Source organism: Mycetomoellerius zeteki, unplaced genomic scaffold (assembly GCF_001594055.1).
Source record: "Mycetomoellerius zeteki isolate Tzet28-1 unplaced genomic scaffold, Tzet1.0 scaffold252, whole genome shotgun sequence".
Taxonomy (NCBI): domain Eukaryota; kingdom Metazoa; phylum Arthropoda; class Insecta; order Hymenoptera; family Formicidae; genus Mycetomoellerius; species Mycetomoellerius zeteki.
In genome coordinates this window covers 825,677-852,536 of record NW_017257230.1, presented here as the reverse complement: position 1 = coordinate 852,536, position 26,860 = coordinate 825,677, and the positions used below count along the sequence as shown (strand labels likewise).

The window sequence follows — 26,860 nt, the reverse complement described above, 5'->3', positions numbered from 1 at the left end:
GTTTATTTGCTAGGAATAAAATTTTATTTGGCCGTATTTAAATAAGGGTTTATTTCTATGAAATAAACATTATATCTTACAAATATATATATAAATTTTTAAGCATCTTTTCTTTCTCAGTGTAATGATAGAATTTATTGAGACATTTATAAGTTTCCAAAAAGAGAAACAAAATTAAGACCACACGTATATTCTCTGCCACTTCTTTATTTTTATCACAATAAACAACATTTTGTTTGTGTTTAAATCAGTTTAAATCTTGTTAAAATTTTCGTATTCAATTTTTAACATATCTGAGCGTTAATTTAACATAATGTAATTATTATTTAAATATTTTGTGTCAAATAGATATTAATATTGCTTAGTATTAAAATAATACAATTTATAAGTAAATGAAAAATGTTAACAAGGACTCAAATGGACCGTTTCTAACACAAACATAAAATGCTTTTTACTATACGTATTGACGTATATTGCATTTTCCTTGACATACCGCCGCTGTTTTAATGAATTTCCCTTTATTTCAATATTAATTTGAATCTTCCACGGTTCGCCTTCGACGGTCCTCGGTGTCTGCGATCGAGGTGCGCGTGAATCACGCATGCGCGCGCGTCCTCGTTCGACTCGCTCGCTCCTCTCCGCTCGGTTCGGTTCGACGCAGTCGAGCAGAGTAGTCGCTCGCGGTCGTCCGTGAATCACGAACGTCTTAGGAAGAGGGTCGACGATGTCGCTGCTGCCGGGCGCGCTCGAGGCTCGACGAGGACGCCAGCGTCTTCCATAGGCCGCAACGTAACGCGCCGTAACGTGACGTCGCGACGCCACGCGTTACTCAGCGCGTCGAAAAACCACCGTCACGTCTCCGTCGCAGCGGGGAAACGACGGTGCGGCGTTGATCGCATCTCGCGTTCCCTAGTCTCGAGCCCGATGCGCTCCTTCCCGCGAGACCATGGCATCGGTGAAGGTGGCCGTGAGGGTTCGACCCTTCAACAAGAGGTGCGTGTGTGTCGTGCAACTGGTGACCGGAAGGACTCCCTTCGTCTCGTCTTACGACGTAGAATCAACGAATCGCTTATGCATCGGTTATTATGACCGTAGAGCATCGTCATCGTGCTTCTTACCGTCGCGATACTCCACAATTACGACGGTAGAATGTCCGTCCGCGGTGCGGTGCGTGATCGCGACAAAATCCCGTTTTCTTTCTCTTTCTCTCCGGTTCGCCGCCAGTCCGTATCGCTTCGAATTCAGCTGGACACACCGACGCGTGTAAATTTACCTGAGAGATTCACGCGAGCGTAATGAGCACGCTGATCGATCAGAGCCTTAATACAAATCCCGCCCTTACAGTAATCAATTTAATGTAGGCCAATTTAACACTCGAGTAATTTCTTATTCAACTTAATATATATCGGAAATTATATTTACTTTGAATAAAAACACTGTTGTTCAATACTTTAATACTCAAAATAAGTTCTAGTATATTAAATTAGATAAGAAGTTACTAACTTTTTGAGTAATGAAAGAACTATTGTTCGATGCTTTCAATATTCAAAAAAAATAATTTCCAGTATTTTTTAAATTGAAGAAGAAGTTATTTTGAATATTAAAAGCACTGTTGTTCTGTGCTTTTGATACTCAAAATAAATAATTTCCAATTTAATATTAGAAATTATTTATTTTGAGTAAAAAATCACTGAACAACAGTGTTTTTAATACAAAATAAGTAATTGATACAAAATAAAATCAAACAATACGTTAAATTGCGTCGCATATATTCGAGTGACGACACTAGGGCGCATCCAATGCGCACCGTCCGAATTTACCTTGAAAATGACGTTCTCGAAATATTCGAGGAATATTCCAGTTTCTCCTGGACGTATCCTAGATCTCCCTGCTATTCGTATTGCTACCAGTCGATATTATTACGTAATTATTTTGCGGTCAATAACATCTCCTGGATGATGTTTCTTCATTCTACAGCGTTATTGATCATCGACATGGACATTAATCGCCGTTGGAATCATTGACGCAATGTTATTGAATACAAAGGATGATGCATGCGCGCGATGAATACCTTTGAAATCATTGGAGAACGGATTCGTCATCGTTAGAATAATTCAATCTCCCCGCACATTCTGTGCTGCAGAAAATCAAACGCAAAAAGTATAAATGATTCACTTCCGGTTGAATAAATTTTTACTCTATCTTGGCTATCTTGGTTACAAATCCATCTCTCGGATACTTATGTAAATGTCTTTATTCACGAGGAGGTATCCTCATCGATTTTATCTTAATTTTTTATCTATATCGATCCTCCGTTGCCATTTTAATTCAGTCATTTAAGTAAAGATTGAAAGAGCAAATCTTGAATCATTTTACACTTCAAACCACACTTTTAAATTTTAGAAAACATTTTGTTCGATAAGATGTCTCAATTAAGAGTTTTAATTGATATAAGTGATTTAAAAAAAAGTTCTTTTACTTCGAAAAAGGATACGTTGCACATTTTTGTTCGCAAATGTGCTATATTTTTTATGCTTCCACTTTTTTACGCGGAAACTTTACTGCATGCATTGAATATTAATTCCATTTTCTTTATAAAGAGCAGATAATATTAAGTAGTAACATACATTTAATAATATTTAATGATAATAAAATACTTTTAGAGAATTATATTAATGATATCAGATGTTATTTTTTTTTTTCTGAGCAAATGAGGATCTCGGAGCAATATCCTCTTTGAAACGACGAATTCAATTATTTTATCGCCTGCAAAGTAAAAAGGTTCGAGAAGTGACAGGAAAAAACTGCGATTCACACAAAGCCGTCGTTGTCGAACGTTATTGACAGCACATGACATAATTGTGTCATCGCGGTATTGACTGGTGTGCATTACGGACCCAACCAATGGTTGCGCGCGTCTCGTCGATTTCCGAATTCGGTCTCCGTAATGTCTGTCGTAACGGGAGAGGTCGACGCCAGGATAACGACGTGCTTGTTGCTTTGCAGAGAGGTAGCGATGAACGAGAAGCTGATCGTACAGATGAGCGGCAAGAGAACGCGGATCTTCAACACCAAGGTAAGCCATTTCTCGCAGCGCGCCACTGCCATCTGCCCTTCTCGAAATATGTTGGGTCATGTTTGTTTTTTATCGTCAAGTTTCATGTGACGTATTTAAATGACTGTTCTTTAAAACTTTTAGAGTGAATCTCATTTTGAAGAATGAAATCTCACTCTTAAAGATTGAAAGTTGAGCTACTCTCTTTCAAGGCTAGGCTTAATTTTCACTCTTTAGAGTAAGATTTCACTCCAAAAAATTTAGAGAGTAGATTATCATAACACTGCTGCAGCTACAAAGGATTCGAAAGTTGTTGCCGTCTCCTGCTAAAGCAAAAGTCATAAAACTGAGACTTGCGTCACTAATATAATGATTTTTTTTTAAACGCAATGGTGGAAAATGCAGTGCGCAGTGGACAATACGTTACCTTGTTTGTAGAATTGTTACCTATTTTTTTGTAACTCTGTTCGTGATGGAATTTACAAAATAAGTGGTGTTTCGTATAATTCAATTTTTTCCGATCAATACGATTTTGAAGCCCCAGAAATATTTTAACGCTTCACAATTTTAAGGAATTTAATATTAAAGCTGCTTTCTTTTTAGGAGACACAACGTCGCAAACATTCTATTCTTCTCGGCTCATTCAATAAATAATAAAGATAGAACGACATTTAGGTCGACTGTGTCTCCTAAAAGATGAACGACTCTCGTAAATTCGTCCTTAATTTTTTCCATTTTTATGAAATACAATTTCGAAGCCCCACAAAAACATTTTATCGCGACACGATTTTGAATAATTCGAAATTAAGTCTTTCAAATTTGTTAAAACTGTGACATATTTTTCAGTTTAAAACCATATCGAGAAAACAAAAAATGATAATTATTTTCTTTGAATTTTTTAACTGTATTGTATAATAGTTATATAATAATAATTCAATCTAATAGTTGGATTTCATTATGGTTGTTGTCATTGTTAACTAACAGCTGATCTGAGCAGCTGCACAAAAGCGACGGTAAATTCCAAGTATGATTATCAATCGAGGTCAACTGCTCTCGCACGGACGATTTTCACGTGCAAATTGCCTGGTTTCGGAGCCGGTTTCGATCTTGTTTCACAAGAATGCGAATTCGATCAATCGCTACGTAAGATGTTCCAGAGGAGACAAAAAGCAGTGCATACATGAAGAATTGGGATGATTTGAATAGCCTAAAAATTAATTGTTATTTACTGAGAGAAAGGTTTTTAATATATTTGTGATTATAATTACTAAATGTTCTGTAATTAGGATTATTACTACTATAATGTTAATAATAACTGTACATATAATTTTATTAACAAATATATATATGTAGTTGGTACCGAAAATAACTACAAATTATAATTATTATCACCATAAAAATGGCTGCTATGACTATAATTTAACCATAAAAATCATATTTTAAGATAATTATAATTTAATGTAACCATAATTTATAGCCATTTTCGGTGTAATTTATATAGATATATACTTATATTTTTGTTAATAGAACTATAAATATAGTTATTATTACTTATAGCAGTAATAACCATAATTACGGTAATATATTATCATTATAGTAATTATAGTCATAAATACCTAAAACTTTTCTCTCAGTGTGCTTATCGTTTTTATTTTTCTTGTTAGTGAGATATTATTTATTGGTCCTTCTAAGTCGATAAAAATTTCAAAGAACTTTACACAACATTTCTTCCTTTTCTTATTCGATGTTTTGTTGAACTTTGCACAATACAAGCCTCGAATTTTGATGATTGTGACCTTCTACATTTGTTCTTGTCGAACTTAACGAGCGAAAATTAACGTTGAAACAATCCTTGAATAATAATCAGTCTTAAATGAAGAACTTTTCACTCCTTACGTTCCAAGATTAAATAACGATAGAATTATCCATTATTCAGTTTAAAACAGATTTTACTTTAATAAACATATCAGGCTTGATGTATAAAGTTTTAAATGTCGAGATACTGTTGATGTTTATTTACATTAGTGAATGTATATTATTGATGGTTATTACGAGCTCGAGTTATAGATAGTCGCTGGTCAGAATGCGTAGGCGGATGTCAACATTTTACAAGAGACGCATCTTCGATGCTGTGGTTGTTGTTGCATATTTGCGTTTTGGCTGTATATTTATAAACTGAAAGTCTTATTTATGATGTAAGCCGTGATTACATCACGAGTCCGTTGTCATATATCCACTCTAAAGCGCCGGTAAAGTCAAGTTAAGTGGGTGGATCGCAAGTTCGATGTCTCGCGTTACGATCAAATTTTAGCCCGATAACAGATTGGATACCACAAGGAAGTTTCGATGCCACATTTTCGATAATTTTACATTAATTTTACGTTAATTAATTTGAAGATTCAAGAGAATATTCTGCAAATAGCATCAATTTTTTCGATAAAATTTTCAATACCAGACGCTTGTTATTTAAAGTAGAGAAAATTTGATTAGTACAAAATTGATTAGATTAATATATAATAATATTCTTGATATGTACGGTAGCTTGAGCGTGTAACAACACACTTCGTGGTACCGCAAAGTACCGAGAAGTAATGGCCTTAAATAAACTTTCTAAAGAATTTCTAAACCGGAAGTCGAGACGTAGATGATCTGCTCTTTTGTGCTACGATCAGTCGATGCCTCGTAAAGTTTAGTGTTATAATTTCTACCTGAATAACTTTTATGAATTTCTAAGCCATAATTATTAATTGGACCTTTGACCGACAAATTCAGCTTATCAAAATGAAAGCTGGTGCGCATCGTGTTTACATGTTTCTTTTTTCAATCAAATCATTTTGATAAAATCGAGAATCACTTCAGTTAGAAAAATCACAAATAATAATAATTCAAAAAGAGCGTGAAGAAAATGATTTTTTTTAAATAAATAAATTTAGAAGATTGCTCAATTTCCTCTGACAATGAGAATCAATTTGCTTTCAAATTGTTTATTTTACAATGCTATTTGTAAAATAAATGATGAGAGGGAAACATGTTATGATAACATAATTATTTAAATTGATTTTTGCAAAAATAGACCATTACTTAACAAAACAGAAAGTGTCGATCGTACATCTCTATCTGTAATTATCAGTGTGAATCTCCCAGTTGAAAAGTAACAAGGCATGCATTGAGGAGAAAGTGCGAAAATCGCGGTTGGACCGCAGCAACCAGCAACTCGTTATTCGCCGATTGCGGCTACGCAATCGAATGCAATTGCCGCGGCCGCGTCGCGTTGTATAATCTATGTTTTATCCGCATTCAATTAAATCTTATCCGGATCTCTCTTTCCAATCAAAAGAGAAGGCCAATCCCGTAGAGTGATCTCCCAGCAAAAAAGTCTCTAGCGAGCACGAGTTAAGTGCAGCCTTGTTCAAAGGTGCAAAACGCACTTATATAGATTAATTTTAATCTCGGTTCACATACTCTTCATCTTTTTCTAATTCTTAAAACTACATTGATGGAAAGAGCAAGAAGATGAAAGTGAATATAAACTGTAAACTATGTTTATATAATTGTCTATTATTATATTTAAAAATCATATTATTCATATATTTTATTACTACTATATTTACTACTTTTATTACATTTTTATAGTACGTTGGTATTTCTTGGTACTTGCAAAGATTGAAATCCAGATAAGGTTAATCAATTTTAAAAAGTTAAGCTGATTGAACTCTTCGTATAGTTATTGTTATTTTAGTACAATCGGTTTCTGATAAAATATTTTTTCTTTAATTATTTGGGTTTTTCACTGTATTTCAGAAAATTTAGTAAATTTGGAAACAAACTCGGGAAGCACTAAGCAGACTGAGATTTATTGAGAGTAGATTAATGAGCGACTCTAAACTTCGCTTCGAACTATGTATGCTGCGACGGAGTTTAGAAATTTTCGCGAACATATCCGCATGAAAATATGTAAATTAATATATTGCCTTCTAACCGCTAGCATGTTTGCGAACTCGATATAAAGTGCACGCAAAATTGTAAAAGAGATTGACCTGAAAATCATTCTAATCGTATTTTTTTTTAATTATCTCCCATTCGCTTTCTTGCATAATGCAGCACGATGTTCCCAGTGATGCTTTATCAGTTACGTAGTACGTAGAATACAACATGAAGAATGCACATTTTATATAATTATCGTATATCACGTAAATGCACATGAGCCAAACGATTTAGTCAGTCAAGTAGCTTTCCGATGAAAACAAAGAAAATACCAAAGAGAATTTGGTTTAAAAAAATTTTAAGTTTAAAAAGTAAAAAATATATATCTTCTGTTTGTGGAAAACTTGAAAAATCTGAAATCCTTAGAAAACTTTACTGTTTCGAGAAATCAAATATTATATCGGAAAATGTTTCCGATAAATATTTGATATTTATAGAAATGACCTTTTCGAAGATTTTATTTTTATTTTGCAGGAAATATCAATGCTATAAAAATATAATAATAGTAGTAAATATAGTAGTAGTAAAATATATGGATAATGTGATTTTTAAATATAATAGACAATTATATAAACATAGTTTATAGTTTATATTTACTTTTCACCTTCATATGTTAGTCTCTATTATCCATTCATCCGTATAGATCGGACTCGGCTAATGATAATTGAACTTTAGCCCTAACGATGGCGATAAAGCAAACATACACTGAAAGAACGATTATTATTTACTGTTTACAGACACCGGATAGCTGCAGAGATATCGACCGTGGGAAGTACAAAGACTTCACGTTCGATCACTCCTACTGGTCCTTCGATTCAAACGACGAAAACTATGCGTCCCAGGAAGAGGTTCATATCAATATTTTCTTTCACGGCAGAACGAAACGAAGGCTAAAGTAAAAATTATTCTCTCGAGATTTCGCGATCGATGACGAAGCTGTCGACCTTGAAAAGAGTGAAACGTTCACGATAACATTACCGTATACGGAAAGATGAAACAGAAGTCGTTTTACGTTCGCAGAGTTATAATTAGCTTAATGACAAACCGATATTGAATTAGAGACGGAAATAAATTTAACGAAAGAGCTTGTGAGCGAAAAGGAGAAAGTGTGTCGAGGGTGGTAACAATTGTTACAATAATTGATCTTCCTCTAACGATATAATCGGCAACTGTCTATTGTAATGTTGTGACAGAAGCTTTATGATTGTTCTACAATGTGCTCTTTGTTTTCTGTTTCTTGCTTTTTACCTTTTGCTTTTTTCCTCTTTGTGATCGTTTTATCGACAATTATATTTTTTGATATGTGTTTTCTGTTTCTTCTAAAATTCGTTAACGTTTATCTCGAGCAACAGAAAACGAAAAACGGGATAAGAAACAAAAGGCAAGATAAAAAATAGCAAAAAGTAAGAAACAGGAAACAAAAAGCACATTGTAGAATAGGCTTTGGGGCCAATTAGTGTTTCCAACAAACATTTGTATGAAAGAAGGCTATCAAAGCATATAATTAAACAGAATAATCTTTATTAAGCGGGACACAATACAGGATCATCGGTATAATCGTTTAGAGTCAACGTTATTGTGACCTAATTAGATGCCATTATATAAAACTCGTAGCACGCTCCGTCGAGGGGTAACAGTGAGACTAATAAAATTCGCTTCGCTTCCGCGCGTTATTAAAGCGAAACGCCGCTCGTATTATCGAATGAAAGGGAAAGAACCCTAATTCAATCGTCTTTTCTCCAGGTTTTCTACGATCTTGGTACGGACGTAATAGAAAGTGCCTTCGAGGGCTACAATGCCTGCGTTTTTGCCTATGGCCAGACAGGATCCGGGAAGACCTTTACGATGATGGGCACACCGGTAATGCAATAATCTAATTTCTCACCTTTTTCACAGTCTCATTTTTTATAGGTGGAAAAAAGATTTTTTGCGTCGATATCTCTTGCAAATATAATTTTAGCAAAAGGTGAGGGAAAGAAAAATGAATAAACGAAAGGAATGAAATTTCCATTTGATGTGAAATATGAAATTTTTGCTTGATCGAGTAGATATAATTATTAATTAGGCGATATATAAATCAGCCTCTTTTTGGGAAACATAATAAATAAAATCTCACTCTGATGTTATTTAAAAAAATTACTAAATTATTACTCATTAGTTTTCTTCAATTTCGGCCAAATCAATATATTTTGCAATAATATATAAAATAAAAAATCCATAATTGATTACATTTTTTCCACCTTTTGATAAAAGGACATACTTTGTCATATACAATCTTTTTTGTTCTTGTAATTTATTATGTGCGAATCGTTATCGTAGGAATCTCAAGGATTGATACCACGAATTTGCAAGACGCTTTTCGCTAGAATGGCAGCTGGAAAGGAAAGCGGGGCGTCGTACAGAACGGAAGTATCATTCCTAGAAATCTATAATGAAAGAGTAAGAGATCTGCTTAGACTGGACCAAAGCCAATCCCATTCGCTGAGGGTACGAGAACATCCCACGGGAGGGCCTTATGTCCAAGATCTATCGTGTCATCTCGTCTACGATTATTCGGATATTCAGGTAAAACTGGATACACACTCAAATGAACACCGAATGAACAGCAAACGCGAAAGTTTGTTGTTATTTATTACAAAAACGTTACACAAGTTTTTGCTATGTATGTAATTGCTATGTATAGCGAACACAGAGTCACCAGAACATTTTTCTAATTTTAGAGTCACAAAAACATGTAGGTTAATAAGAATAATTCAAATTTGCAGATATAATATAAAGAAAATTGAATTATTTGATATTTTTGATAAAAAGATTTATAATTCACTCTAGTGGGATCAATAAATCTACTGTCAGCTTCGAAAGATTAATAGCAAATCCTATCGCTTATCTGTTTATTATAGATATTATTTTGAAATTACAACAGGACAAATATTATATATTATTTTATCACGCATATAATCTCTCTTGTCGCATAATTCGTAAAATAAATTTTGGCATTGCTATTTCAGTATAAATAAAAATATTTTAAAATAATAAAAGAAATATGTAAGATAAATATTGTGAACAATAATGAATAATGACTGTATAAATAGTATGTATCTCTTTCAGTTGTAATATCAATAAAAGGATTATTTTTGTTTCAGGAATGTATGGTGAGAGGTAATACGCACAGAACCACAGCCAGCACAAAGATGAACGACGTGAGTAGCAGGAGTCACGCGATTTTTACGATAACCTTCGTACAGGCCGGCCTCTCGGAAGGCAACATGCCGTCGGAGACTGTTTCCAAGGTGCACCTTGTCGACTTGGCCGGAAGGTAGTCCCGAAAAAAAAAAAAAAAGCATCATAAGTCGAGTTATTTTTGAGTTCGTTCGTTCGCGAAAATAAAAGAATAAAAATAAAGTAAAAACACCGTGACAAGTGCTTGCGCAGTTTCCTAAAAAAATGTTTTCTACCTTTTTTCAGTGAACGTGCGAACGCGACCGGAGCGACGGGTCAACGACTCAAGGAAGGCGCGCACATCAACAAGTCGTTGGTAACTTTAGGCACTGTGATATCCACGCTCTCTGAGCTCAGTTCTACCAGCGGTGATGCATCTACCACAAAACGAACGTTTATTCCTTATCGCGACAGCGTGCTCACGTGGTTGCTGAAAGATTCTCTGGGCGGCAACTCCAAGACTATCATGATAGCGACTATCAGTCCGGCGGAATGCAATTACAACGACACTCTCAGCACTCTTAGATACGCCAATCGTGCGAAAAACATTATTAACAAGCCGACTATCAACGAAGACGCAAACGTGAAACTCATCAGAGAGCTCAGAGCGGAGATAGAAAAGTTGAAGTCTCTCATCGACAAAAATATGGCAAGTATCACGGTGCGTTTTCTCCTCATTCTTTCTCATTGCCGTTTTAGAAAAAGTGTATATGTATTTATTAATTGTAGAGCGTGGAAAAACCGCCACAAGTGCTGTTGGCCCAAATCCAAGAGAAACAAGAACAAGAAAAGGTACTGACTGAGGAATGGACCGAAAAGTGGCGAGAAACGCAACAGATTCTGCAAGAACAAAAAGCGCTAGGATTACGAAAGAGCGGAGTTGGTGTCGTTCTTGACTCGGAAATGCCGCATCTAGTCGGTATAGATGATGATTTGCTCAGTACCGGGGTTACATTGTATCACCTAAAAGAGGGAAAAACACTAGTCGGCACGGAGGAAGCTCCCGTTGTCCAGGTGACAATACAAATATAATAAAATTCTTAAGAGAGATTACATACATAGAGAAAATAGAAATTATATATAATCAAAATGTGTAAACTGTTTTTTTTTAGCTGAACTTTTTGCACGGTTTATCTCTCCTCTTTTTCTCTTCCGTTAGAGGAAAAAGATAAAAGATGAACACTGCAAGAAGTTCATCTAAAAAGAACAGGCCGTATTAATCGATTTATATAAAAGACAAGGTTTTAAGAACCTATATTATTTTTATATACCGATTAATAAAAGAATGATTAAAAATACTCGTTGTATTGCAAACAGGATATTGTATTGACCGGTGCGGATGTGGAACCGGAACATTGTATAGTCGAGCTGGATAGTGGCGTAGCGACGTTGCATCCGCTCTCACCTCATTGCTGGATCAATACCGCCCAGGTGGACAAACCGACAAGATTATCGCAAGGATGTATCATACTCCTGGGTAGGAACAACATGTTCCGGTACAACGATCCGGCCGAGGCAGCGAAGCTCCGGAAGGAGGGTGGCTCTGGTAACGGCAATCTGCAATCAACGGTTGTCAATCTATCGAGATTGTCGCTCTTAAGTTGGAGCGTCTCCGATCTGCACGCATCCTGTTCTAGCGACAATCTCCTAAACTCGAGCGAGGACCTCAGAGCAGTCGAGGAGTTGGAACAACAAAAGGCCGCGCTTCTGAAAGAAAAGGAAGACTTTAAAGTAAATGAAATATTCTAGATAGGACATTTCTCGTTGAACCGAATTTTGACTAACTATATATTTTTCGCAGAGAGAACAAGAAGAACGCGAGGAAAGATGGACTGCTAGAAGGGAAGCGTTAGAAGGAGCCCAACGTGAATTAGAACGCGAATGGGGAGCACAGTGGAAAGAATGGGCGGATGCGATTGCGGTCCTGGAGTCGCGTCAACGCGAGCTGCGCGCGAGACGGCATGTCCTGGAGCAAGAACGGCGGGACGAAATGACGCAAGTAAGTGACACGGACGCGCCTCCGTCTCCGGAATTGAATGTAATCTCGATTAAGTACCAATTCTACCTCGTCCTTGTCGCTATCGGTGTCCTTATTTGCTTGTCTGGCAACATCATCATCTACTCGCACGTTTGTCCGTTAAATATGTGATAGCCCGGTACGTCGTAATAAAGTTTCGCTCTTCACGCGTCACTGCGAGATGCCGCGAATCGTGGACGAACATTTGCGAGTGTCCCGACTGTGCAAACGACTGTTTGCGAAATGACATTTTGATCATTCGACCAAAATTCTTGTGATTAAGATACACAGTACTGTCTATCGATGTCTAGATCCAGATCTATCAGTATGTGTATTTCTCTATAGCAAGCTTTCTAGTGTTTTCCAGCAAGAGATACGGTGTAATACAGTAATCATTTCATCTTTGTTTAACATTAGCAAACAACAAGAATGTAATAATTCACTGTGTTACACTGCATCATCTATATCTCTTGTTGGAAAACACTCTTCGTTGTCGTTTACAACGAGATTTGCGTTCGCTATCCATGAAATTGTCTTAATTCCTCTACCGGCCTCAAGAATATCTTCAAATATATATTGCGTATACTTAACATATTAATATTTACAAATGGTTTATGTTAACAAATTGCGTTGATGTATATGAGTAAGCTGCTGATCGTGAAAAGGTGCTAGTGCTGAAGAGATATTGCCGGACAGATGGCATTCCTTGGAATGTTATATAATTTAAGTATCTAGTAAGAATGTTAAGAATGAAGTATGTACATATCTTGGGCTTGTTTGTATAGAGATACTATGGGTTTGTTATGCGAGATATAAAGATACAGAGGCACTAATTATTGTTATACTGATATATATATTATTGTTGTTTAATAAATTTTTCATACAAAAATTGGCGTTTAATCCTCCACGAAGTATTTGCACGCACTCTCACTGTTTTTTATCTCTGTTTCTCACATAATTTTTAAGAGTATGCATTCGATCGATTTAACACTCCCGATTAACAAACCCAATTTTTCATTAATTCATTGTCGCCGCACCTCGGGATTCGTCCGCATGATGCACCATTCCGAGTATTGATTAATAGAATGAAGAAAACTTTTTATTATCTTTTCGAGGCAATGCACCGCGAAGATATATCTGCTATTTGTTCATTCATTTACTTTGTGGTCTGTTTATTCGTATTTACATTTATTTGTTAAAGGCGTGCACAAGAATTAGCATTTAGCATATATACATGCGTTAATATTTATGCTATCATTGGAAATATTTTATTCTACTATTGTCATATAGCATTAAAAGACATTTTTATACATTCTAAAAGAAAAAGCACAAATGTTTATTTCCATTTTATTCATCTTCAGGCGCTACCTCGTCATTCTGATATTTCATAATTATAAATATTTATAGTCTTTCGTTTATACGCAACATGTATCATGGCAAATTATTAATATTTAATTTTGAATCATCTTTTGTTGATTATCTCTTTTGTTAACGCATCGGTGTGTGTGTGTGTGGTACCAGGTAGAAAGTATATGTAGGGAAGTCGCCTATCTGCGCACATTATTGCAGTCCAAGCATCGACAATTGCAAGAGCTCGTCAACAATCAGGGACGTGCACAAACTTATCAGCATCGGTGGGAAAAGGTAAGGATTATAAGGAATCTTCGCGAGGAATCTTCGAGAGTCCGTATCTGTAATACGCACGCATATTGCAAACGACGCGATGCATACTCACACTATACTTATATTCATATAACTTGATCTACGCAGATCTACGCAGACAATATAACATTTCTCTTGATTTCTTTATAACACCCTACTCTGAAAAAAAATTTTGTTACATGATGAATCATGTAATTAAAACATGTAAAGTGCGTAGCAGATTGTTCCAATACGTGATTTTTTTAAATAACGTAATTTGAAAAATCACATGAGATATTAGAAATAATTTCATCCATTATGTGATTTTATAGTTATCGAATTTTAAAGAATTGAATAATAAAAATAGAAGAAAAAAGAACATCGTGTGACTTTTCAAATTATGTAATTTTAAAAAATCACGTACTGATTTAGAACAATCCGTTACGTGATTTACATGTTTTAATTACATTTCATCATGCAACTGTGTGACGTGATTTTTTTCAGTAGGGCAATAAAACAACGGAATCTAAAATATTCCGATTTCTAGATCTTGTATGAATGTAAAAGGTCGGACGTCTTACTTTATAGTAGTTTTAGTACAATTTTGTAGAGAGTGAGTGAAGCGGAATGTGCATTTCAGACAGACAACGGTGCCGGTAGTGATGACAGTCTGCCAGAATCTTGGTCTAGTCTCAACGATGAAAAGTGCATCGAGAGTGTCAGGGAATTAGTGAATCATCACGTAAGTGAAGTTAAAGCTCCTGTTCACTCTACTATCTCAGATTATGAAGTTAGAAACGTAAAAATATATAATAAAAAAGTTTTTGCAAAATATATTAATATGGAAATATGTTTCAATAAAACAACACAGTCGAATCGACTTGTAAAATAGCGTTCAGCAGAGAAAGCAGCTTTGCAAGTGTTGTAAAATTCTTCAATATGATTGATTTATACATTTAGATTCATAAGGAATCAAAAGCAAGAACCAATTGTATTGAAGAATTTTACAACAGTTGCAAAGTTGCTTTCTTTGCTGAACCGGCTAATATTGAAAACTTTTCTTTTGTTTCGTTAATTAATAAATAACCATGGATGCTTTCCATTTGTTGACCCAAGTTCTATTTTTGTTAATTACTAGAATGATAGAAAGATAGAATTTGTATCAAATTCTGTCATTAATGGAAAGCGCCGTATATATGTATTCTTACATTATGCATATATCTGGAAATGAATTATGCATAAATGAACTATATTCATAGCTATGGTAAACTATCAAATTAATAATATATAGAAATATAAATATGATTTAATTTCTTCCCGAAACAAGAATTTAGAGATATTTTATCAATTGTAAATTGCTTTATTGAAAAATATTTCTAATCAAATAGAATTTGCAAGAATTTTTATCGTGTTTTCTCGCTTCTAACATTACACGACCTGAGATAGTAATGAGTGGACAGGATCTTTAAGCGTTTCTCTTCAATCTCGTTTGACTACTTTCTTTTAAAAAATATGTTATTTTCTTAAATAGAAAAAAGAGCTAGTCGCTTTGGAAAACGAGTTGCAGAGCAAGGTCAAATCTCTAAATGAACATCAGAGTAAGGTGGATAAGATGGAAGAGGAACTGATGGAGATCGCGAAAAAGCAGAAGCAGATATTCAGGGCAGAAGTATGTACACGTAAAATACTAACGTTCTGTAAAACGATTCTTTACATTAATGATTTCTAGCTGGGAGGTGAAGGAGTAACGGAGAAGAAACTGTTGTTGGCCAAGCGGACTCAGGAACAGCTTGAAGAAATCGAACGGCGTAAACACAGTCTATCGTTGGACTTAAAACGCACTACGCCCGCGTTTTTGGACGACGGCTGTTCATCGAATGATTGCGACGAGGCTTTCAGCTGTAATTCCACATCTTTTCACGAAGTGAACAATAGAAAACATCAGATCGCCTCAGACTTGAATTTGTTGCCGCAGAGTATACCGAGCTCCGATACCGTGGAAACATTCCACACGGCAGCGGCCGACTCTCCGGAACTTCGCATAGCTTTCGAAGATGTCGATACGACGTGTATAAACGATCTGATGAAGGATAAATCCGTAATTGAAGACCGAGATGACAGTTCATCCGAAGTGGAAACTAAGAGCACGACAAATGCGAATGGAGCTGCTTCCATGGAGCTGGTGAGTGACGAAGAAGGGAAGGTACAACCGCCTACGGTGTCCACCATCCCGGAGAACATGCTCCAGGATACATTGGAATCGCCAATACAGCAAAATCCGGCAATGAAGAGGCTGAACCAAAGAATCGCACGTCAACGGATGATGGTGATGAGATGCTTGGACGCCGGCACCCCGTCGAAGGAGGATCTCAATCGACAAATAATGATACTACAGGATCTGCAGAGACAGCAGATCGAATTGGAAGTGTCTTTATTGGAGGATGAACGGAAAAATCATTCCACCAGGCGGCTCCAGTGCGATGACGACGACAACAACCATAGTGATAGACTCATCAACGAGACCGAGAACTATGTACAGAACGAACCAAATGCTTACTGTAGTGTTGTAGAACCTACGAATAATAGCTCCGCCACTCTATTAACGGTAGCGCAAACCAGATCTCAACTTTTCAGGAATAACAGGCCTAATACTAATGATCAAGAGACTTTGTCGGAATCGTTAGCGTCTAAAAGATCCTCTAGTCGGGGTTACTCGACAGTTTATTTGACGGTAAATCATCAGTGTTTCTTTCTCGTCTTAAGGTTTGTTCTTTGTGGCTGAACTATGAACATTGTTGTATCTAACCCTTTGTGATTCAACGTTTTCTCACTGCTTTCCTGATCTAATCGGACCTGATTGTGTTTTTCAAATGGACTTTAAAAAATCTGAAAAAATTCTAGTACATTCTTTCAACATTCAAAAATACGATTTTACAATAATATAACTCGAAACTTTCACTTTTTGTACGTGTTCGAATTTGAGGCAGAATAATTAAAAATTGAAAATTTGCCTCGGTCTTCAAAGCCCTGGTTGGACCACGGAGGTTTAAAATGAAACAGATATATTTTTGAAGTTTTTGGCTAAAGCGAGATAGAAAGTTTCAGTATAGTTCAATGCAGAGCAACAAAAAACCTTTAGATGATCAGTCTTGAGACAACTTCAACACACATTCTTTGCAGAGTCAGAATCGCGGCGACCGCTTGAGTAGTCCGTATTCTTTGACAATCACGAGGTCCCTGCCATCGTTAATAGCGAACGACAACGACTGCGTGATTAATATGATTGTCAGCGTGCCGTCATATGTGATACGCGGAGCCGGCGCATCTAGCCACTATGAATACGAGGTACGAGTTGTGGCACAGGACGACAGCTGGACGCTGTTACGTAGATACAGAAGGTTTCGAGAGTTGTACGTATCGATGCGACAGAAATACGGTAGTAAGGTACGTTATTGTACATTATATAATTGAAACTAGCATAAATATGGGAATTGAAGTCATGTAAAATATCAAATCCAAGGCGGTATTAGTTCGTTTTTATTTCAAGACTGTCTTAAGTAATGTCTTAAGACGCTGATACGGCCCTCTGATTGGTTCGTGACTTCTTAAGACTGTACTTAAGACGGTCTTGAATATAAGATCTGACTATAAATACCGGCCCAAGTGGGGTTTACTTAAGTTTTGAAGAAAGAAATTATTTGTAATTTCAAAAAAAACAATTTTACCATTGCAGAGAAAGAGATCTTGTTAAAAAGTATCTTATTATTATACCTAAATCATTAAGTTCATTTCAAACAATTAAATTCGTTATAAAATTCTTTTTATGAATTCTGTGTGCCATATAAAATACGGAAAAGCATTGAAAAATCAGGACATACTTATATAAAATACAAAACATGCACACACATATATATGCATAAATATTACGTAACTTTATTCTGAACTTTGACATGAATTATAAATATTTTAAAATGAACTTTGAATTATAGAAAGATCTAATTATTTCAAAACAAAAAATATTTTTTGTTTTGAAATAATTAGACCTTTTTATCGATCAAAGTTATATATATATTTTTTTGTGTATATACACACACACGATTCACAGACCATTTTCATAAATGTAAGCACGCATTCGCAACACAATCGGTTTTACGGAGACTCTTTGATCACAGGTCGCTGCGATACGATTCCCCCCACGCCAAGTCTTTCCAAAGTACGAAGTCGTAGCGAGGCAACGTCGGAAACGCCTCGAAGAATATCTTCGCCGATTAATTCAAGTTTGCTCGGAACTGCCGCACTGCGAGCCCCTATACAAATACAACGGCAATCTTAGCAACATAAACAAACAATCTTTACTGGAGTTCAGCTCGTTTTTCAGGCGCGGTATGTTCGAGAGCGGCAAATACGGAACTAGCTAAAATATTATCGTGCAACCCTCATCTTTTCGAATGCCGAAGAATGAGTGAGAGAATTGAATAAGTAAGTGAAATATGACAAATGTTTATTATTTATCGTATTTTTGTCATTTTCTTTTCTATTTATAAAAATGCAGTAGCTATAGCAAAAGAGATATTGGGTGAATTGAGTAGCAACGGCGTTTATACAGAATGAGTCTCGTAACATTTATCGCACACAATACCTATATTCCTTGAATTACATATCAATTCTACGAAGAATCATATAAAAATGAAAGACTAAAATATTCCGTAATTCATTGATACTTTCAATAAGAGTATTACATTTATCAGTAACCGAATTGCAAATGTTAAGTGACTCATCCTGCTTTGTAGTTGTTACAAAAAAATATATATGCTTCCAGAAGCTTAGCGATCGTAAGACTGGTTTGTAGAAAATGAGCGTTCTTCACTGATACTGTCTCGTGCTCGCCGGAAAATTCGCACAGAGACAATAATGGGAAAGCAACGTGATATATTCTTTATGAGAGAGGAAAGACCGCAGCTAGCGAGACAAAATATATCGCGTCATAGCGATTTATTTTCTCTTTTACAGATATTTTCCTAATGTCTTTCCAATAGAATCTCCCAGTAGAATTCACGAAGTGTCTTTCCTTCGATATAGTCAAATCATGTAGTTAATATTATCATTCCAGTTACGTTTCACTAGCACAAACGTACATTATTATAAATTACGGTGCGGCGAAAGAACGAATTCGTCAGCAACGGTGACCATAACTTCGCATAGTTTATTCGATAGCTGAAGAGTATTTATTTTGTGCGTCGAATAGAATTTTGTATGCGCGATCCGAAGTAGCGAATCGACTAGCGAATTAAAAGACTCCAATTTCCATTAGCGTAATAATTATCGGCTTGTGAACGTAGCAATGTATTACAAGCGAAAAAAATATCATGTCTTTGTTAAAGTTCTTCCGCTTTCGGGATCTATCTCTGGCTGTTAAACTTTTATCACTACTTCAGGTACGTGTTCTAGAGATCCAAATAAGAAAAGAAATTCATATAAGTATGTGTTCAGAAATGTAAAGATTGAAAAGAAAATATTTTCTTATGTCTCCCAAACTCTTAAGGTATGAACAAAATCAAAATTTGCAAAAGTACTTTTTTTTATTTTATTCATTGATTTTTCAAGTCATTCATTTTTTTATTTTTTAGAACTGAAGAAACAGTTCAAAATTTTAAATAGAATTTTATTGCACTCAAAAATTAAAGAAATTAATGAATTACAGGATTGTAACTTAAGAAAGTATCTTTAGACACGTATTTCTATGAACTTTTTTTCGTACTGTGGCCTTTAAGTATCTGAAATAGCGGTAAAGTGTTATTAACAAACCCACTGTCTGTCTGCCTGTATTTGTGTGTACGTATGCGTGCATGTGAGCATAAATGTATATAGTGCAAGGAATTAACAGAACACTGTTAAAGTTGGAGTTGTTATGCAGATGTTAGCGTTTATTTGAATATTAATATTAAACCAAAGTTGATCAACGATATTATCGATTTGAAAGATATCACTGCATTGCTATGGATGACAATTGATCAATCAGATCGATCGGATTGTATGATTGAAATATTAAAATTTATTAAAAAGTATCTTATATTGGCATGCAAAAAATCTTGAGATAAAAACAGCTTCGTTACATAACCAAGACATTTCGTCCTGTATTCTTATCAGATGTTCAAAGATGCGACGGAAAAAAATAACACTTTCAGCTTCAAGAAAACTATTATATTTAGTATGTTAAAATAAAATCTATATTAAAAAAACACTAAGCGCCACAAGTACGATAAATATGCTTTTCAGTAGTATGATAAAAAAAAAAGGTATTTATTCCATGGCTGTGTGTAACCTGGACTCGAGAAAACCCCACAGATTCATCCTGGCTAATAATTAATAATTAGTGATAGCGAACTCGACGCTCTAGAGTAACGACACCGTTCAGTGCGTACTGCGAATACTAATCGAGATGAGTGTATAAGGAGGCAGTTATTACTTATTCGAACGGACATTACCTCGCGTATTTCATACAATTCACCACGATCATCCCGTCGTTATTCGCTTTTTTTATACATGAACCTACGAGACCTATATGTTCCATAAGTGTAACAATGGAGTACAATAAATTGTTATAATGCAGCGCATTTTCCCGCTTGATTATCACATATTGCCGCGATGAAATGTAAATCGCCTGGTTTCACAACGAGGCGTTCCTGTGAATTCGCTTCGCATAGAAAAATACTAAAGTAATTACATTTTCTATCATTCTCTATGCTATCTATATTAAAAATTTAAATTAGTATTTCCCTTTTCGATGAGCATTTTACGACACACTCACATAACACACACTTGATACACGATTCTCTGATAAACGTCTAAAAGTGTAGGTACTTTTCGTCTTGATTTGTTTAATTTAATAAAAATTCACAAAAAAAAACAAGTTATATTTAAAAGAAAAATCAGCTCGAGAAAGTAATATGAAGATTAATCTTTAGAGGATGGTCTATTTTCAAACCTTACAGCCTACCCTTAAACGAGATTTATTATAATTTATTATTTCATTGTATTTCTTGCCTCAAAATATGACACTGCTTTAACATCACTACAATGATTTTACCGTCCTGTAAAGATTAAAGATAATGCAGAAAATACTAAATAGATAAGTAAACAGTCATCGACATTCGATTTTGAAATAAATTATATTAAATTAATAGGATGGTTTGTCATACCTTAATTTAAATGAACACTTGCTCGCTCGCTAAACTATCAGCAAATGGCGCGACAATCGCTCTCGTGGCAAAATAAAACGTCAAACCGAACGTGGTAGAAATTGGCAACGCGGGTAGCGGTTTCTTGAATATAGCCAACAATAGCAGTGTCAAACAGAGGCCCTATGTAAAAAAAACAATCGATTAAAAAAATTCTATCGGTATCCATTGCAATGAACATATTTAAAAATACGTACAATAAGAATAGCAACAAAACAAGCCAATGTGGTGTTCCAGTCTCCATAAGTGGACGCCTTTCCGACGAGAACACTGTAAAATATAAAATCCCCGAGACCTAATTTAACTCCACGTTCCTCCTCGGCGACCGCAGTTTGTCGTTGCGACTCTCGCGGACGATTGTCTTGCTGTCTCGTGCTTTCCGTTGTCACGGACGAGTTCTCGCGTACCTCTTGAGCGCGCCTCGTGCTACGCTCATCTGTATAATCAAGATTAATTGTTTTTCTACACTAAAATTATTTATATTTACTTGTAATTGTTTTTCATTTAAAAGACCTGTTTGTTAAGATTTAAATTTCTATTCTGTAACCTGTAACTTTTAACGACAACATCGATTACATGTCATTATATTGTTGTTGCATAGTTTTTTTATTATATATAAAACTTGCGCAACGATGATATAATTGTTGTTGCATAGTTTTTTTATTATATATAAAACTTGCGCAACGATGATATAATGACATCAACGTTGTCGTTAAGAAAGTTACAGAATAGGAACTTTGAACTTAAATTTCGATGTTTCAAAAAAAATTAAATTGTATAATACATTAATCCATATTTTGATTACATTAGTTATATATGGCTGGCTAATCATAAGCTCTCTATTGTTACTTTCAATATTTTCCGCAATCCATAGAGTTTGATTACATTAAATAATTAAATTAATAATTAACATAATTCTTTCTATTAAAAATTTCATTAATGTTTAATTCGTACCGTGCGTTTCTACCCATTCGGGAGAGAAACCTCCCTCTTCTGTATCGCCTGATACTGGATTATTTTGATTGTCCGCCTGACCACGCGTAGGAGATGCCGCAGTATCTCCAGACGCCATTGTAGCTGCTTGTACATATCCAGCGTAAGTCACAGTAAATGAGTATAAGATGGTAGAAGAATATATTAGAGCAGGGAAAATAGATTCGTTTCTTTCCTGCGCGGTTTCGACAAGTATCCTTAGTGGACCCTTCGGCATTAAAACCGCAATCAAATCTATAATAGTATAAGTAAGAATATAAGATCATCCTTGTATGTGTGATAAGTTTTCATCTCGAAAATGCCTTACCCCAAATACTTATAACACCGAGGACAACCCATGCTGTCCATTCAGGTAAATATTTAATGAAAACGAGTGCCATCAAGGCGGAAATAAAGATCAGATACGCCTGTTGAAGTTGCAACGGCCCTTGCCAGTGAATGCAAATCATTCCGACTACACCAAAATTCCATAAGCCTATACCTAGCGTGAATAAATCCATTGGAATGTTGTAAGCTTTCAACATTTGCCTGTAAGTACAAACACATAAATTTTCTTTTAGATGCTAAAAACAGAAGCCGATTTCCACCAAAATAAATTAACCCTATATGGGGTCCCAGAAACCCCAGTGCAATTTGCTAAATTGAAATTTTTTCGTGTTTTTGAACTTTTCCTTTTCTTTAAACTCATATATCTCGAAGCTCCTTAATTCTATCAACTTTTATGGGCTTGTTTCTTAATCAATTCTTCATCAATTGAAATATGTCCATTTTTATGAAAGTTACGGTAACAAATATGAATGGGGTCCTAAAGACCCGAATATCAATAGTAGAAAAAAAGTGTGTATAGCTAGAGTTAACTATAGTCTTGATTTAATTTACTCTGTTTACCTTTTTCTAAAAACTAAAAGAAGATATAAAAAGTAAGTTATAAATCGAGATTAAAGTTAATCTACACTGGTAGAATTTGATAGGAGTGTTTTAAATTTAAACTTATATCTTTATTATACTTACTCGCAATATAGAGCGGAAAACATTGAAAGTAACAATAGAGAGCTTATGATCAGCCAGCCATGTATGACTTTATAAAATCTGTATTTGTAAAGGATGATAAGTATCACAGTCATAACTACAATGACGCTCATGAGAATCAGCGAATTGGCAAACGCCTGCCAGACTTTGGTACTCGTGTCGGAGCTGTCCTCATGAAACGGAGTGTATACTCTGAAAAATCGTTTTGTTCTAATAAATTAGTATCATGTACAGCGTGATAACGTAAGACTTGTTTTTTGTCGTTGCATTGAACTACACTAAAACTTTCTTGCTTTTGTTGAACTTTAAATATATAACTATTTCCTTTTAAGGGAATTTTTATGTTAGAGGGTTAAAAAATCGATTTTTTTTGCTTTTTTGGAAACTTATAATTTTAAGAATATCCCACAAAAACGGTTTTAGGGAAAAACGAAAATTGTCCAAGATATACGAGATAAAATGTGCGGCAAGATAAAATAACCACTCGCTATTATTTATATTCAACTTTTTGGAACCATTCTAGAACGTTTCTATTCAATGGAGCAGAGTTTCATTCCTCTCTGAGCGTCACTTTCGTTCCTAACGGAAAACGGAGTAGTACTTTTACTAAAATGTTTCATAAAACTTTGGGTTTTTCTCCAAACAGCGTGGTTTCGAATATGGTGATTCCAAAACAACTATTGGTCCGACTGACTTCTACTTTTACGATTATACTCAGAGAACATGTCATTATCGCCTGAATTAGAATTAATAGTCTATGTTGATTTTTTCTATTTTTTGGAAGGTCAAATAAGAGGAAAAAAATGAGCAAAATTCAAATAATTTTTTCAAACTATCGTCATTTTGAAAATATGTATGTGACATTAATTATCCTAGTTCAGGCAAGAATTACAAGTCTACTTATTAAGAAAAAGCTCCATTTTTTGCTTACTTTGTAAAAAACAAACATTAAAAAAAATTTTTTTACATGTACTATAAGCATTTTACATGTATTATAAGCAGCTTCTAAACCTGTATTATTTTTTAAATATACCTAAATTTTTATTCATTAAAAAAATCTCAAAAAAACACCTTTGAAATTAGGCCTGTTCTTTTTGGCTGAACTTTTGCATTAGTTCATCTTTCTTCCTTTTCTCTCCAGGAGAAAAGAAAAACAAGAATGAACTGTTGCAAAAGTTCAGCCAAAAAGAATAGGCCTATTGGCTCTCTAATGTAAAAATCCCTTTAAGTACAACAAGTATACACTAGTTCAGTCACAAAAAACAACAGACACATAAACTGCCATTATTGTAAAGGTGAAACTCACAAGTACATTCCCTTGGTTGTATAGAAATGGACTGAGCTAATAGTGGCTACCACAACCAGCATACACAGCGAAACAGGGACAAAGAGTTTGATCACATGCGCCGCCCCATACTTCAGTTCTTCTTCTTCCTCGTCTCTGTAGTGCCTCCGTCTATTTTGATTATTGCTACCGGATGTGCCTCGTCTATTTGATCGGGCCACAGCTGAACCTGGCGTTTCGATGTGTACCTCAGGAACCCCATTTTCTATCTGTAACAGAGGAAAAATATTTTTAATGATAATATCTTAAACATTTCTGCCAACAAAAAAATTAAAATTATAAAAAATCTTGGATTATATATAATATATATATAAATCCTTCTTTGATAAGGTAGATCAAATGCGACCTCTGGTTTTGTTTATTTACAGTGTCTATGTAATAGAAGAAAAATTTCATGACATATATCTGATGCTTTCCAATAAGAGACACAGTATAACAGTGATAATTTTATTTTTGGCCGCTTTCCTTTTAAGAGACACAGTTGACACATAAGTTCTATCCTCCTTGATATTCAATAAATAACAAAAATAAAAAGACACTTGTGTGAACTGTCTCCTAAGAAAAAAGCAGCCTTTGTTTAACATTAGCAAACAGGATATGATTCACACTGTGTTATGTTGTATCATCTGTGTCTTTCGTTCAAAAACATATTATCATTTACTTCTTTTTACTCATCTGAAAAATGAATAGCATGGGAGAGGGTCTGATCCAACTCTACTTTTCTGGATACCTTGAATATCTTGAAAAAAGAATAATCTTGCCATAGAAGGGTTAAGTAAAAATGAAAAATTTTCCTGATATTTTTAACGAAAGCTTCTTAAACCTTTCTGCTAACAAGAAAATCGAAATTATCAAAATTCTTTGAGTAAATAAAAGATTGAGAATTTTCTTGAAAAAAACTACCTCTTCATTGGCACTTCTGGAACGGCCCTTCCGACGCTCGTTGTCCAGGATCAAGTCGTCCGGGCGAGACTCCGCGACGTGACCGTCCATCAGGCTTGTGTACTCGTTTGCTGAATCGTAATCACTCTCAGACATTCATCAAAGTCTGTGTTTCAGATAGAGGAAGGCCTGTTTCTCGATAGCTCTTGCCCCGTGCTGCTTCCGATACTCTCGGCACTTTCGGCGGTTTATTCTCTCGCGTGGTGGTTACATAAAAAGAGAAGAGACGTAACTTAAGTTCGATTCAACTCTCTCGTTTCTTTAATCATCCCAAATCGCCCGTTCTGCGAGTACAAATCTTGCTATTTGTTGACAACCGTTTGCAACGTTTCTCTCTCTCTTTCTCTCTCTCTCCCTCTTTTACCCCTGATTCACCGTGCGACTGCCATCTTTAAAAAAATAGAAGGTTTGTCGTGTCGCAAGCTCCAACATGCTCCAACATGCTCCTACTCACTCTACAAAGCGCGTTGGAGTGAGTAAGAACTATGGTAAGAGCATGTTGGAACATGTTGGAGCATGTGACGCGGCAAACCTATCGACTGTCCGAGCATCTGCACTTTGTTGCACTTTCTGCTCATTTAAGATACAAATTAATTTTTTAATTCGTATCAGCTCTCATTTTCTCTATTCTCAGCTCTTCATTAATTCTGCACAGTCCGGCTTGAACGCGTCGATTGATGACAAGCGTCAATTTTGATTACATGTCTCCTTTTAGTCCGGATCTACAATAGGTGTTTTAAGACTTAAGCCGTAAGAAATTGACCAATTACAGTCGAATCCGAGGGGAATAATCGACTGTGATTCGCCCATTTCTTATGGCTTAAGGTTTAAAACCCTATTGTAGATCCGAAGTTATCGCTGGAACGGCCTGTTTGGCTGGAATCAGACTAGGCATTAAAGATTGAGATTGAAGATTGAAAGATTGAAATTTGACCAATCAAAACAATGGCTGCGTTCAGCAGAACGGTTGTTTTGCAACTGTTGGAAGTTTCCTTCGCGCTAATTGGATCATACTTTTAGATCTAGAAGAATGGTCCTATCTCAGCAGACAATCATAAAACGGTTGCAAAACTGTTGAGTCTGCTGAACGCAGCCAATAAGAGCTAAAATTCCTTTGTCCTCATTGGTCAAATTTCAATCTTCAATCTTCGATCTCAATCTTCAATGCGTAGTTACCCTATAAGCGCAAAATGTTCCTAGAATGTTACATGAATATTATTAAAAAAAAATTAAAATAATGTTATAATATTTCGAAAATATCATAAATATTTTTTTAATATTACAGGAGTATTCTATAGAGATTATATATCCACTTATATAATAAACCTAGGTATTATATTTTAATATTCCTGAAACATTATTAAAATATTAATAAATATTAATTATTTTTAATTTTG

At 35.2% G+C, this 26,860-nt stretch overlaps 2 protein-coding genes across 4 annotated transcripts; one reads left to right on the top strand and one right to left on the bottom strand.

Annotated features, from left to right (window-relative positions):
* The first annotated feature begins 663 nt into the window (after positions 1 to 663).
* Klp98A (kinesin-like protein 98A) lies at positions 664 to 19,483 on the top strand. Of its 2 annotated transcripts, XM_018449990.1 has the most exons (16): positions 664 to 993; positions 3,007 to 3,076; positions 7,777 to 7,887; positions 8,783 to 8,899; positions 9,359 to 9,604; positions 10,183 to 10,355; positions 10,505 to 10,907; positions 10,988 to 11,272; positions 11,576 to 11,989; positions 12,060 to 12,257; positions 13,797 to 13,919; positions 14,557 to 14,658; positions 15,448 to 15,585; positions 15,646 to 16,647; positions 17,097 to 17,360; positions 18,089 to 19,483. In XM_018449990.1, exons 1-16 carry the CDS (start codon positions 947 to 949, stop codon positions 18,332 to 18,334), a joined length of 3,939 nt encoding a protein of 1,312 aa, XP_018305492.1. In that variant the 5' UTR covers positions 664 to 946; the 3' UTR covers positions 18,335 to 19,483. The 2 variants fall into 2 exon arrangements, with proteins under 2 accessions (XP_018305492.1, XP_018305493.1); XM_018449991.1 differs by lacking the exon at positions 13,797 to 13,919.
* Psn (presenilin) lies at positions 18,152 to 25,858 on the bottom strand. 2 transcript variants are annotated; one of them, XM_018449994.1, is made up of 8 exons: positions 25,425 to 25,858; positions 24,483 to 24,730; positions 23,159 to 23,368; positions 22,455 to 22,675; positions 22,109 to 22,381; positions 21,352 to 21,590; positions 21,116 to 21,277; positions 18,152 to 18,223 (listed from the first exon to the last, which is right to left on the bottom strand). In XM_018449994.1, the coding sequence occupies exons 1-7, from the start codon at positions 25,557 to 25,559 to the stop codon at positions 21,122 to 21,124; spliced, it is 1,482 nt and encodes a 493-aa protein (XP_018305496.1). In that variant the 5' UTR covers positions 25,560 to 25,858; the 3' UTR covers positions 18,152 to 18,223; positions 21,116 to 21,121. The 2 variants fall into 2 exon arrangements, with proteins under 2 accessions (XP_018305496.1, XP_018305497.1); XM_018449995.1 differs by lacking the exon at positions 18,152 to 18,223 and adding an exon at positions 19,848 to 21,007.
* Positions 25,859 to 26,860: the final 1,002 nt, after the last annotated feature.

Excerpts from the sequence above, each read along its gene's own strand:
- Klp98A (XM_018449990.1), top strand. The coding sequence starts at position 947 with ATGGCATCGGTGAAGGTGGCCGTGAGGGTTCGACCCTTCAACAAGAG. Across the intron at positions 3,077-7,776 it reads CGCGGATCTTCAACACCAAG|ACACCGGATAGCTGCAGAGA; the intron begins GTAAGCCATTTC and ends TACTGTTTACAG. Across the intron at positions 15,586-15,645 it reads AGCAGATATTCAGGGCAGAA|CTGGGAGGTGAAGGAGTAAC; the intron begins GTATGTACACGT and ends AATGATTTCTAG.
- Psn (XM_018449994.1), bottom strand. The coding sequence starts at position 25,559 with ATGTCTGAGAGTGATTACGATTCAGCAAACGAGTACACAAGCCTGATG. Across the intron at positions 23,369-24,482 it reads ACAACCAAGGGAATGTACTT|AGTATACACTCCGTTTCATG; the intron begins GTGAGTTTCACC and ends ACGATTTTTCAG. Across the intron at positions 21,278-21,351 it reads GTTTTGTTGCTATTCTTATT|GGCCTCTGTTTGACACTGCT; the intron begins GTACGTATTTTT and ends TTTTTTACATAG.